At 34.1% G+C, this 11814-nt stretch overlaps 3 protein-coding genes across 3 annotated transcripts in view; 1 reads left to right on the top strand and 2 right to left on the bottom strand.

Moving 5' to 3' along the window:
* The first annotated feature begins 4247 nt into the window (after positions 1–4247).
* Positions 4248–6332, top strand: LOC106302059 (growth-regulating factor 2-like). The gene is made up of 4 exons (XM_013738571.1): positions 4248–4593; positions 4693–4884; positions 5268–5589; positions 5668–6332. The coding sequence occupies exons 1-4, from the start codon at positions 4248–4250 to the stop codon at positions 6197–6199; spliced, it is 1392 nt and encodes a 463-aa protein (XP_013594025.1). The 3' UTR covers positions 6200–6332.
* A 535-nt stretch (positions 6333–6867) lies between these two features.
* On the bottom strand, positions 6868–7917 carry LOC106304518 (basic leucine zipper 63-like). The gene has a single exon (XM_013740922.1). The coding sequence runs from the start codon at positions 7685–7687 to the stop codon at positions 6929–6931; it is 759 nt and encodes a 252-aa protein (XP_013596376.1). The 5' UTR covers positions 7688–7917; the 3' UTR covers positions 6868–6928.
* Positions 7918–10633: 2716 nt separating this feature from the next.
* LOC106303478 overlaps positions 10634–11814 on the bottom strand; it is a 1760-nt gene continuing 579 nt past the window's right edge. The window contains exons 2-3 of the mRNA XM_013739736.1: positions 11553–11801; positions 10634–11497 (exon numbers count right to left, since the gene is read on the bottom strand). Coding sequence (XP_013595190.1) covers positions 10634–11497; positions 11553–11801 — 1113 coding nt within the window. The remainder of the gene's footprint in view (positions 11498–11552; positions 11802–11814) is intronic.

Raw genomic sequence — 11814 nt, 5'->3', positions numbered from 1 at the left:
AACTATATGAAACGTACTGAACATACCAACATTCACACTTTTTAAATTGGAAAAATGCTTAGAAAATTTTACTAAGAAATATATATTGATTTCATATGGTAATATTCAAACTTTATATATTTTTCAACATTTTCGGATTATTAAACCCTATATTTAGGCTAGAGAAATCAAGTGGGTTGGTTTACTGATAAAAAAAATCGATTGGTGCCGTATAAATGAATAGATTATTGAGCTTTTTATATTTGCATTGTAATATCGTATAATCACAACGAAAGAGTACTGCTTAATATAATGAAGCGTTGACAGAATCAATTATTTTTCTGTAATAAAAACTGAATAGATTGATAAAATTTGAAGATCGGTACAAATATTCGAGTGAGGTAATCATATCCATAAGTACATACTTGAACAATGTAAAATTAGTACAATATATATATATATACTAGATTAAGATCCGCGCCTTGGACGGAATGAATATTATATATAAAAAATATTATATGTATTAAATATATTTAAATATTATGAAATAATAAATATATATTAAATAATTAAAAGATAGTAACTATTAAATATATAATTAAATTAGTGTGAACATATAAATCAATTTTATTAATCCAAAAAATATTTTCTTATATTTGATAGAATATGTAATTAAATTTAAATGATACTAACATACATAGTATATTTTAATATATTTTTAATATTAATGTCTATTAATTGATTTCTACTCATATAGTTTTTTTGATCATTTGTATCTCTTATAGAATTTTTTTTAAATTACTGATGACAATTTTTTCATTGTGAGATTAATAGTTTTAGTAACTTATAATTTTACAAAAAATAAGTTGTCAATGTTTGTTCAAAATTTTTATCAAAAAAATTGTTCAAAGTAAATTTTGAAACTAAAATATTTATGTATTTTATATGGTTTATAGTTTAATTTAAAATGATATATATATATTAATTTTAATAATTAATTAAATTAAGATTTTTACATATATAATTTTGTAATCATTTGTATTTTGACATGACAAAAATTTTAAACCTTGAATCATAAAATTTGAATGTGATACTTTTAACAGTTTTAGTAATTTATATGCGTTTTTAAAAATTCAAAATATAACATATACAGAAAATTCTAAATTTTTATTATATAGTTATTGTGGTTGTTTAATTTATTTAATAGTTTTAAATTAAACAAATATGATAGAAGATACACTATTTTTTATCAAATCTTTATTATTCAAAATCATTAATTGACATATATATTTTATCCACATTAGGCAATTCCGTAAATTTTATTTAAAGAAATAATAAAATGCATTAATGATGAATTTATTGTTAGTTTAATAAATAGCTTATTATATAATTATGGACCGACATATTTCTCTAATGATTCTAAAAATCATCTTAATGATGACACGTGGCTACAAAAAAGGTTACAATGCTTCTCAAATAATATATAATAGATTAATATTTTGGTCTCTTATTAGTATTTATTTTGTCCATAAAACATACTAGTATATAAAAGTAAATATAGTACTCGCTCTGTTTTGATATGTAAGTAGTTTTAGCAAAATATGTTTGTTTCACAATGTAAGATGTTTACATAATACAAAACACTTTTTACATTTATTACATGTTGTTGACCAATCAAATAATTTATACCTTTTTATTATTAGTTGAATTTATATATTAAATGCTATATTTTCAAAAGTAAAAGTTTTTTTAATATTCATATTTTTAAGTAAAACTACTTACAAATAAAAACAGAGAAAATATAAATTACAGCTTCTAGTCATCATTTGAAACATACTACTATGATGATGTTCGTTTACGTGTCGCGCGACCTGCGACATGCGACAAGCGACCTGCGACTGATCGCAGGTCGCAGGTTGTTGTTCGTTTTGATGTCGCGTAACATACGACCTGCGATTGGTCGCATGTCGCATGTCGCATGTCGCAGGTTGTTGTTCGTTTTGATGTCGCGCGACTGATCGCGCGATCAGTCACGGATTCCCATTCAAGTCGCCTGAAAAAACAGCGATTAAAAATTAAGAAAATTTTGATCGCGCGACTGGTCGCAGGTCGCAGATCGCAGGTCGCGCGACACGTAAACGAACATAGTTTTAGTCGCAGGTCGCAGGTTTAGTCGCAGGTCGCAAGTCACAGGTCGCGCGACACATAAACGAACGTAATCTTAGTCGCAAGTCGCAGGTCGCAGATCGCAGGTCTCGCGACACGTAAACGTACATGGCCTATGTTGCTTTCTAGACTATCAAAATTTATAAACTATTAGGATATTTTGTGATAAAAAGTCTGCATCCACTTGCCTTTTGTCAAAAAAGAAAAAAAAATCTGCATCCATTTCCCAAAAATGCCTTGGCTGCATAAATAATTGTCTTTATCATCTTTTATTTTGTTTATTCTCTTTGGTTTTGTAAGCAGGGGATATAGCTAGGTGGAAACCTATATGCGAAAGAGGAGACTAAGAAACGTACAAAAAGTAGCCCGCAAAAACTAATGTTAAACATATACTCCTCCGTATCAAAATAAGTAAATTTTAAGATTTTTGCACGCTAATTAAAAAATTATAATTTTTTATTCGATCTTTTTCATTCGTCTAAAACAACAATAAATATATATAATTCAACAAATCAAAAATTATACTGCAGAATATAAATAGTTAAAAATATAAAATTGCATTTATTTTTTATATAAAAATTTGAAAACATCACTTAAAATTGATTTTATGTTTGTCGTTTATTTTGAAGAAATGCACGTAAATCATCAGACCTTGAACAGCCATGCCCGAAAAAATAAAGCTACGGAAAAACTAGAATCACAAACCTTTTTTCTTACAGAACGATTTTTCAGAACTTTAACTAACGTTTGTGAAAATTCAAGAAATCATTTTGACGCATCTACGTTTCTCATGTGATATTGGTTGACCGGTAGTGAGACTCTACTACCAATACTAAAACGATTTCTCAGAACTTTAATTAAGGTTTGTGAAAATTCGAGAAATCTATATCATTTTAACGCACTACGTTAATTTGCAATCGTTTCAATAGATTTCTCAGAACTTTAACTAACATCTACGTTTCTTGTAGGATGGTATTGGTAGTTACATCCTATCTCTTTTCATTGTTGTTAAAATCACTTTTCACCGTAAGCTACGTCAATTTTCTAATAGTTGCAAGCTTTGGATGTGATGCATGCAAATGATATATATACACACATATGTGCTTGTTTTCAAGTTTATGGCATGCATACATCATTAACACTAGTACTATTAATATATAAAGCAGTTATCAAAAAGAAAAAATGGTTTCAAATGATTACAATAGAGTTGAAGGCAATTATATTGACGGTCGACCCAAATAATTCTTATTACCACATCAATCCAACAAGGTTATAAAATAAAACTACTTTGTTGCTTAATTACACTTATTTAATGTGTCCGACGAACATTTAGTAATCAGTCACCGTTAGTGTAATATCACTCGATAGTCGATACATCATCATACACAGAATCAAGGATAAAATGGCCCATTCCATAATAACAAAAATCCACGGGAGGACCAAGATGGTCCAAAAATATCATTGGAACCACGTGAATCTTGATAAATATTTGGTACTCCACTCAATACAAGTATTATTTATTATCTGAATAGGACAATTCTTTTATTTGCTTTCAATTAATAAAAAAAAATCTCACTTAAAGTGTATGTTAGACATGACATACGTTGTACATATACACTCACTTTTAAAGTATATACCCTTTGTTTCCTTTTGCAAACTCTTGTAAAAATGGCATTACAAATTACAATTATTTTTTACCCAAAAGAAAATTACAATTATTCAAATCAAAATATGTTCACCGCTTCGATAAATTACGTTATTAATCATAACTAAATGTGTTGCTTTTATTTTATAGACCATAAATATAAAGCATGGATAAATATGTTGTAACATGTCCGAGATCCGGAATGTGTTTTTTATAAGTACACACCATTCTTGTCTCCTCCCAAAGCTTCATCTCTCCCAACCAATTATCATATTTTTAAAACAAAAATCTAATAATATTATAAAAACAAAAATAAAAACTTTAGCCTCGGTCTTCTCCCTCTGTCTCTCTCTCTCATCTTTGCTCAAGCTTTCTTCCTCCCCATGGCAACTCTCTCTCAAGTCATTATCTAGCTTTCCTTTTTTTTTTTATTATTACTTCTTTTACACTTCTTTATATGGATACTGGGACTCATGTTCCCGGGTCGGTTACTAGTAATGTAAACGGGTCACCAGATCTGAAAGAAGACAGATCCGGTTTACCACGAAGCTCAAAGCTAGCAAGAACAACAACAATGGCAGAAGACAAGAGCATGTCTCCCCCTTACGCAGCTCCTTATAGCAAGTCGTTTGGGTTCCCACTTATGAGATCTGCTTCTGACTCTCTCCGACAAGAACAGATGCTTAGCTTCTCAGACAAACCAGAAGCTCAAGACTTCAGTAAATATGTCTGTTTGGATAACAAGAACTCTCTCTCGCCGTTTCTTCACCAGTTCCCACCTCAATATAGAAGCTACTCAGGAGGTCTGCAAAGTTTAGATTTAGTGAAATGGGTTTCTATGTAAATATCTCAAAGTTGTTTTCATTTCTTATTTAAAACAATTTTTTTTTGTGGAAATGCAGGAGGATATGGTTGTGGTGGGATGATGATGAGCATGCAGGGGAAAGGACCTTTTACGTTGACTCAATGGGCTGAGCTAGAACAACAGGCGTTGATCTATAAGTATATCACAGCCAATGTCCCTGTTCCTTCTAGTTTGCTCATCTCTATCCAGAAGTCCTTTTTCCCTTATGGATCTTTGCCTCCTAGCTCTTGTAAGCTCCCTTTCTTTCTACTTGCTGGTATATGTGTCTTTAGTTGTTTTATTAAAAGACTTTTAGGTGCAAAGTCCTTTCATAACACTGATTGCTCTTAAAAGTTACAAAGAGAACCTCACCAAAGAAACCCATTCCTAAAAAAAAATTTTAAACAGACTAGGGGAGGAATGGGCCGGGTTTAGTGCGTGGACAAAACTAGTTTTGTAATAATGAATTGGGAAATTTTGTTCAAATCGGGCTTATAACCGGATCTAGTTCCCGTTTATACGGGTCGATTTTAATATATTTCATTTAAAAAAAATACATTGATTGCTTTGATAAGGTTTTTTCAAGATTTGGGCTCTTAGGGGTTAAAACTATTTGTTTGGCATTTGGTGCAGTTGGATGGGGAAGTTTTCATCTAGGTTTTGCTGGAGGGAACATGGATCCTGAGCCAGGGAGATGCCGTAGAACAGATGGGAAGAAATGGAGGTGCTCAAGAGATGCTGTTCCTGATCAGAAATACTGTGAAAGACACATCAACAGAGGCCGTCACCGTTCAAGAAAGCTTGTGGAAGTCCAATCTAACCAGACCGCTGCTGCGTCCAAAGCGGTTACAGCGCAGCAACAGTCCGTGGTTGCTGGCGGTATTAACCGTAACCGCAGTCTCACCACCGCAGCTCAATACATCAATCCGTCTACAGACTCTCCACCTAACAATAGGTGAAAACATATATATGCACATCTTTTGCATATTGTCGGTTTATATTCATAGCTTACTCACATGTCCTTGCAAAGCAGAGTATGTCCATCCACCGTTAACTTGCAAGCCAAGGAATCTCCCAAACAGAGACACAACAACAGCTCTTTTGAGTTTGGACACATATCCTCTGATTCATTGGTGAACCCTAACTCGGCAAAGAGCTTACTTGGATCAACGTACTTGGATTTTAGCGGCAACCAGGATAAGCACAACCACAGCTCATGGCCCGAAGAGCGGAAGTCAGACTGGACGCAGCTTTCAATGTCAATCCCAGTAGCATCATCATCATCATCTCCTTCCTCCACACACATCACTGGTGAAGACAAAACCACTCTGTCACCTCTCAGGCTATCGCAGGAGTCTGAGCAGGAAACACTCAAAAAAGTGAATACTTGGATACCAATCTCATGGGGAAACTCCTTGGGAGGTCCTCTAGGTGAAGTACTCAACAGCACAACGAACAGCCCCACGCTGGTATCTTCTCCAACAGGTGTTTTGCAAAAGTCAACGTTTTGTCCACTCTCTAACAGCCCCGTTGCAGAGAGCAACAACTTCCGTTACACTACCTGAGGAGGAAAAGTGTTAAAAGCTCTGTTCTTATTTATTTTATCTTGAACTCTTGTTTCTTTGGTGCATTGCTTTGTTCTTTTGTGTTTCTTTCTATGCATAATGACATAATATAATCACAACCATGATTCTTGAATCTTTTGGTCAGATCCTTTTTAGGGTTTTTTTTTGCTCTGTCATTGTTGCTTCCTCTGAAGGGTTAGGGTTTAGGTGCTCTTCAAACATATGTGGGACTTTTGAGGATCTAATTTCTTATTGGGCTTACAGAACCAACACTTGTTTTCGGCCGACATGATTAATGGATAAACATGGCTCCCACATTGTGATGATAGATATATTTAAATAAATATTTTGATAGCTTATTTTAATTACCCTTTAATTATTCGTGTAACCTGTTAATTACTTTAATGTTTCAACTTATTTAAAAAATAAATAAATTAAACTACTTTCCTGTCATTGCGCACAAAAGCTTCCCACAAAGTACGAATAATATAATATCATTGCATTAATGTGATAACTCTTTTAGTTATTTATCATAACACGACAACGATCACTTCCTACGAGAGTGGAAAAAAAAAAAGATTACAAAAAATAAAACTTTTTCATCTTCTTCTCCTTCTCGAAAACTTTCTTTTCCTCTGCCCTAACCATCGATGTCAATGTCATTTACATAGAGAGATAGAGAGACAAAGAAAGAGATTGATGGTATCGTTCTAATTTTTTTTGTTTTTATTATTTACTTATATATATCATATGATCCATGATCGTAGATGGGTTTTGTTCAGTCATGATCATTCTCCGGTTATTGAGTTCCCATTGTTGTTGTTGTTGAAGTTGTCTGATCATCAGGATCCGCCTCATCTCCGACAATCTTAACCGGAGAATGTCTTGTTCCGCCACGAGCTGGATATTGTCTGTATTCACTCGTTGAAGCTGGTATGTAAATAACTGGAGCCGGTTCTTGAGCTCACGGTTTTCCATGTCGAGCTGGTTTACTTGGTTCCTTAAGTTATTAATGTGACTTTGTTTACGCATTCTCGACCGTTTCGCTGATTCCCGGTTCGATTCCATCCTCTTCCTCTTCTTCTCCTCGGTCATCTCCGGTTGAATTAGTGTATTCCGGTTATGATTCTGCTCTCCCGAGTGTAAACTCGCGATGGCTGTCCATTGTTTTGGGTCGTCCGAGTCCGGTTCATCTGGTACGCCGTGGGAACTTTGGGCTTCGTCAAAACCGGGTTTAGTTTTGATGAAACCGGTATATTCTTCATCAGAACCGGGTTTGATGTCATCAAAACCAGAGTTAATTTTGACGAGACCAGAGTCGGATTCAGCAAAACATGGACTGGGAACGGCCGGTTCAAGAGACAGCTGGTTAACGGAAAAGAGATCAGAGCAGTCCCATTCCCAAGGAGTGAACCCGGTTTGGAATCCCTGAAATTGATTAACTAAACCCGGGTCAGACATGGAAAAGGCCGGTACAGTGGACAACATAATTGCTTATTTTTCCTAGTAGAGAGATGAGAGAGATGAGAAGGGGAAAAGGGAAGAATTGCATTGTTGGAGCTTGATATTTATGGACAAATAAACAGGGGTATTTTAGTCACTTTAAAATACGGTATATAACCGTATATTATACTGTATAAGCAGCTTTTGAGTCATGTTGCACTATGGCGGGTTTAAAAACTTGTAGAGCCAACTTTGTAAAAGCAAGAAATATTTTGTGGGGCACCATTACTCGTTTGGGGTCCGTCTAGCAAAAATAAAAATATTTTTCTTGAAATTAAATAACCAAATGTCCGTAATACCTTAGTGATGAAGGAACAATCGACATTTCACACGTTTGGTATATTATTCAGAACTAATTCAAGAATGACATATTTCTAGAAAGGTTTACCTTTCAGATTAAGATTGAATACTTTGTTTAATTTTCTTTGGAATTAGTTATTTATGAACATATACATTAATTTCAATCCCATATACATTAAAAAAAAAACATTCCCCGAGCATTTCAACCTCATTGATCATAATTCTTTTCTTTTCTCGTATCGCATCAACAAATGTATTGCGAACATATACTTGTTATGATATTTACAGCCACGATGGAGCTCTCTTTGTTGAAGAAAAATAAAATATTCTTGATTTCTTTCTACACGGGATGGACACTGGAGAGGGACTAGAATCATCATTTCAATCTAAAAAGGAAAAATAAGGTAGACAAAGGGTGGAGTAAAATTAATCAAACAGAAAAGAAATAAAGAATCTAAGGAACACTTTCCAATTAACTGAAGCAAACTGGTGCTTTGCACGAGAGATGAGACCAATGCTTTTTGTAAAGAACCCTATATCCTACATTCCAACGAGCAAAAAAGTATATATACTTGCTTGCTACACGGAAACATTGAAATATAAACTAGTAATATGCCGACTCAAAGTATAGTTGAGAGATTTCTTATTTTAGTTGATTAATATGGAGAAACGGAGAAATCTGAAGTTTTAGTGAAGTATTCTGATAAAAATATATTTTTGTTGTTAATATGACAATTACTCAAAAACTATATCAGAAAATACATTTAGTTAGCTCATTTAGGAATATTAGAAAAATATATGTGGAGCAACAGCCACATGCATCTCATATATAATAAAGTAGAGGCCAACAATTACATATACATTGCTTAATTAATTTATTCTACATGAACCTTTTCATGGTCAGCCAAGCCAGACTCATGTTTGGTTCGATCCCATGTGAAACCAAACTTTAATTCCAATACAAAAGCTTCATATATTAGCTTTTTAATAATTCCAACTTCATTTACTATAATACAGATCAACATTCCATTGTATATATAAATAGTTATGCTATTATGTGAATGTGCTCATCGTAAGTCTTTGGTTCGGTCTCATGTGAAATCAAACTTTAATGTCCAATTGAAAAGCTTCACATATTGGCTTTTTGAAAATATCCCAATTTTTATTTATTACAGTATAAAATTATATCAACATTCCATTGCACATTTGCATACTATTATGTACGGGTTATATAATTACAAACTTCTAAGTTAGAAATCTCCCATCAAAACTGTTAGAGAATTATAAATTTACATTAATACTTCGTTTACATATTTGTAGACATATATATGTACAATCTCTATTTATACTCTCTTGGATTTAATCTTTTTTTTTTTGAATATTACTCTTGGATTTAATCTTAATATCCATGCGAATCATTAAGAATATATACATTTGATTCTTTACCCTTCTGCTAATTAACGAATTTCCCTATGCTTGAGGAAAAGACATTTCAGTTTTGAGGTGTATATAATCTGGATCATGTAGAATTGATGATTTATACATGCAGATTAGTATATGCGACGGTTACGTACGGTTTAGGTCATATTTAGATAAAGATCTTTTATTAAATCTCTAATTAAAGTCGAGGGAAAAAACTTTAATGAAAAGTATGGGACTATCTTTTACATATTTTCTATCAATTGTAATTCAAATAACGCATGTAAAGTTATTAACCACTACAACCAAGCCATATTACGATAAAATTTTGTAGATTGGTAAAACTTAAATGTGTCGCTAAATCATATTTGGCAATGGATGTTAACAGGCAACACTATCGCCTTTAAATCATCTTTAACAACGTCTGTCGTTTCTAAGAAACTGAGTTGCAAATTTGATGTTTATTAACTGATTAAAACCAAAAAGAGCCACGGACTGTAACTATATATACATATATGCGTTTTAGCAAAAAAAAACGAAAAAAAAATGCAAACAAACAATACGATTTAACGATATATTTAATCCCGATGGACTAAATATGTTATAAGTTTTATTTTGGCCTTCCAACGTCAGTTTCATCTCCAGGATACATGTTTTTTATGTGTGTGCGTGTATACATAAGCGTAAATGGATGCAAAGTACGTTATGAATCCACTAATTAATCATGGCTTTTCACCTTTGTAGACATATTTTTTGTTTTCTATATGTTTGTGGTGGTGTATTCGTTGAGATTTATCGCGTGGCGTCATTTGGTGCGTCATTAGAGTTCTTTGTAAGTATAGGTCGACTATATATACGGACCGTGTGTCACGTAGATGTAATATGTCCATGCATGCATATGGTCAAATGTTATTTATAATATTGCTGCATGACGTGGTAATTTTAGTCGATTTTTTTTTCTTTACAACAGTAAAGATCGATCGTTTTCTCGGGAAATAACTTTATATAGTGGTGCATATTGCGATTAATTAATGTACTAATGACTACGACAAAAAGGTACTAATGATCATGGCTGAATTCATCGGCCGATGTTCACGTTATTAATGGTGTTGAATTTCATAAGGCCAGGTTGAACCCAAAATAAAATTATAATTAGGGTTTTTTTCTTTTTTTTTTTTGATCAAACCTTGCATTAATAATCAAACCGAAAAGTTAGTCATCCTCCTCAAGGGAGTTTGACGCAACATACAGAGCGTTTTTCGCTAGGCTATCAGTAGCCATATTACAAGAGCGTGGAACAAATTTAAAAGTAACAGACCATAAAGATAGGCTCAACAAGGATATATCACTGATGATTCTTTGGAGTTCAGTCACAGATGACTTTCCTGAGAGCAGTGCGACTAGACTTTTAGAGTCTGAAAAACAGATCAAGTCTTTAACACCTGCATTGACAGCATCAGAGAGTGCTGATTTTAACGCCAACGCTTCGGCAACCAAGGCCGAAGCTACATACCGGCGAGATGAAGTACCCTGACGAAGGGTGAGACCAGCATGGTCGTAGCAAATCCAGCCAAAACCCCCTGCAGCAGAGCCACTATTCCAAGCTGCATCCACATAATAATGGATGGTATCAGAGCTTGCTTCTTCGAAACCCGAGGGTAGGACAAAGGGTTTATGCGAGGAGTCTTTAGGTGAATCAGATTGTGACCCTGCTGGTAGAGAGGTACTTTGCCATTCTCTTGCTAGCACCAGGGCTCTAGTAACCAATTCTGATTCATTGAAAGACTTATCCTCAAACAAGAGCTTGTTTCTGTTTGTCCAAAGCAGCCATAGTATCCAAGGGTAAAGAGGTACTGATATACCAGATGGGGGGAGATTGACTAGTCTTGTGCACAGCCTGAGGAGTTCGGTGATAGAAGCACAAGTTCTCACTGCAGGTGTAAATAAAGATGGAACCAACTCCCATACCTTCTTAGCGAAAGCACATTGAGTAAAAAGATGAATAGTTGTTTCTTGTTCTCTTGCAGGTACCATCAACCTGAATTCCCCTCTTGAGCAGAGTCGAGCCCACCGCAACTGCATCATTTTTCATTTTTCAGAGGAAGTGCTTGATTTTTGGGGAGCATTTAACGTTCCAGATGCAACTACTCCAGTTGAAGCTTTCATCTATATTTGACTGGTAGACTTTAGAGAGTGCATAGCCGGATTTAGAGCTATAGGTTCCTGTCTTCTCTGGTAGCCACATCAGTTCATCATTTGATCCAAAGGAGCTTGGGATGATTTTCCTAATGGTTTCCTCATAATGAGGCAGGCGAAGTCGTATCTTCTGGATGTCCCAGTCTGCTGTGCTCGGATTGATCAGATCGCTGACCTTTAAGTGCTGCGAGTAGAGG

This window comes from Brassica oleracea, chromosome C7 (genome assembly GCF_000695525.1).
Source record: "Brassica oleracea var. oleracea cultivar TO1000 chromosome C7, BOL, whole genome shotgun sequence".
Lineage (NCBI taxonomy): Eukaryota > Viridiplantae > Streptophyta > Magnoliopsida > Brassicales > Brassicaceae > Brassica > Brassica oleracea.
The sequence above is the reverse complement of the archived record's forward strand: the minus strand, read 5'-3'. Positions and strand labels throughout refer to the sequence as shown.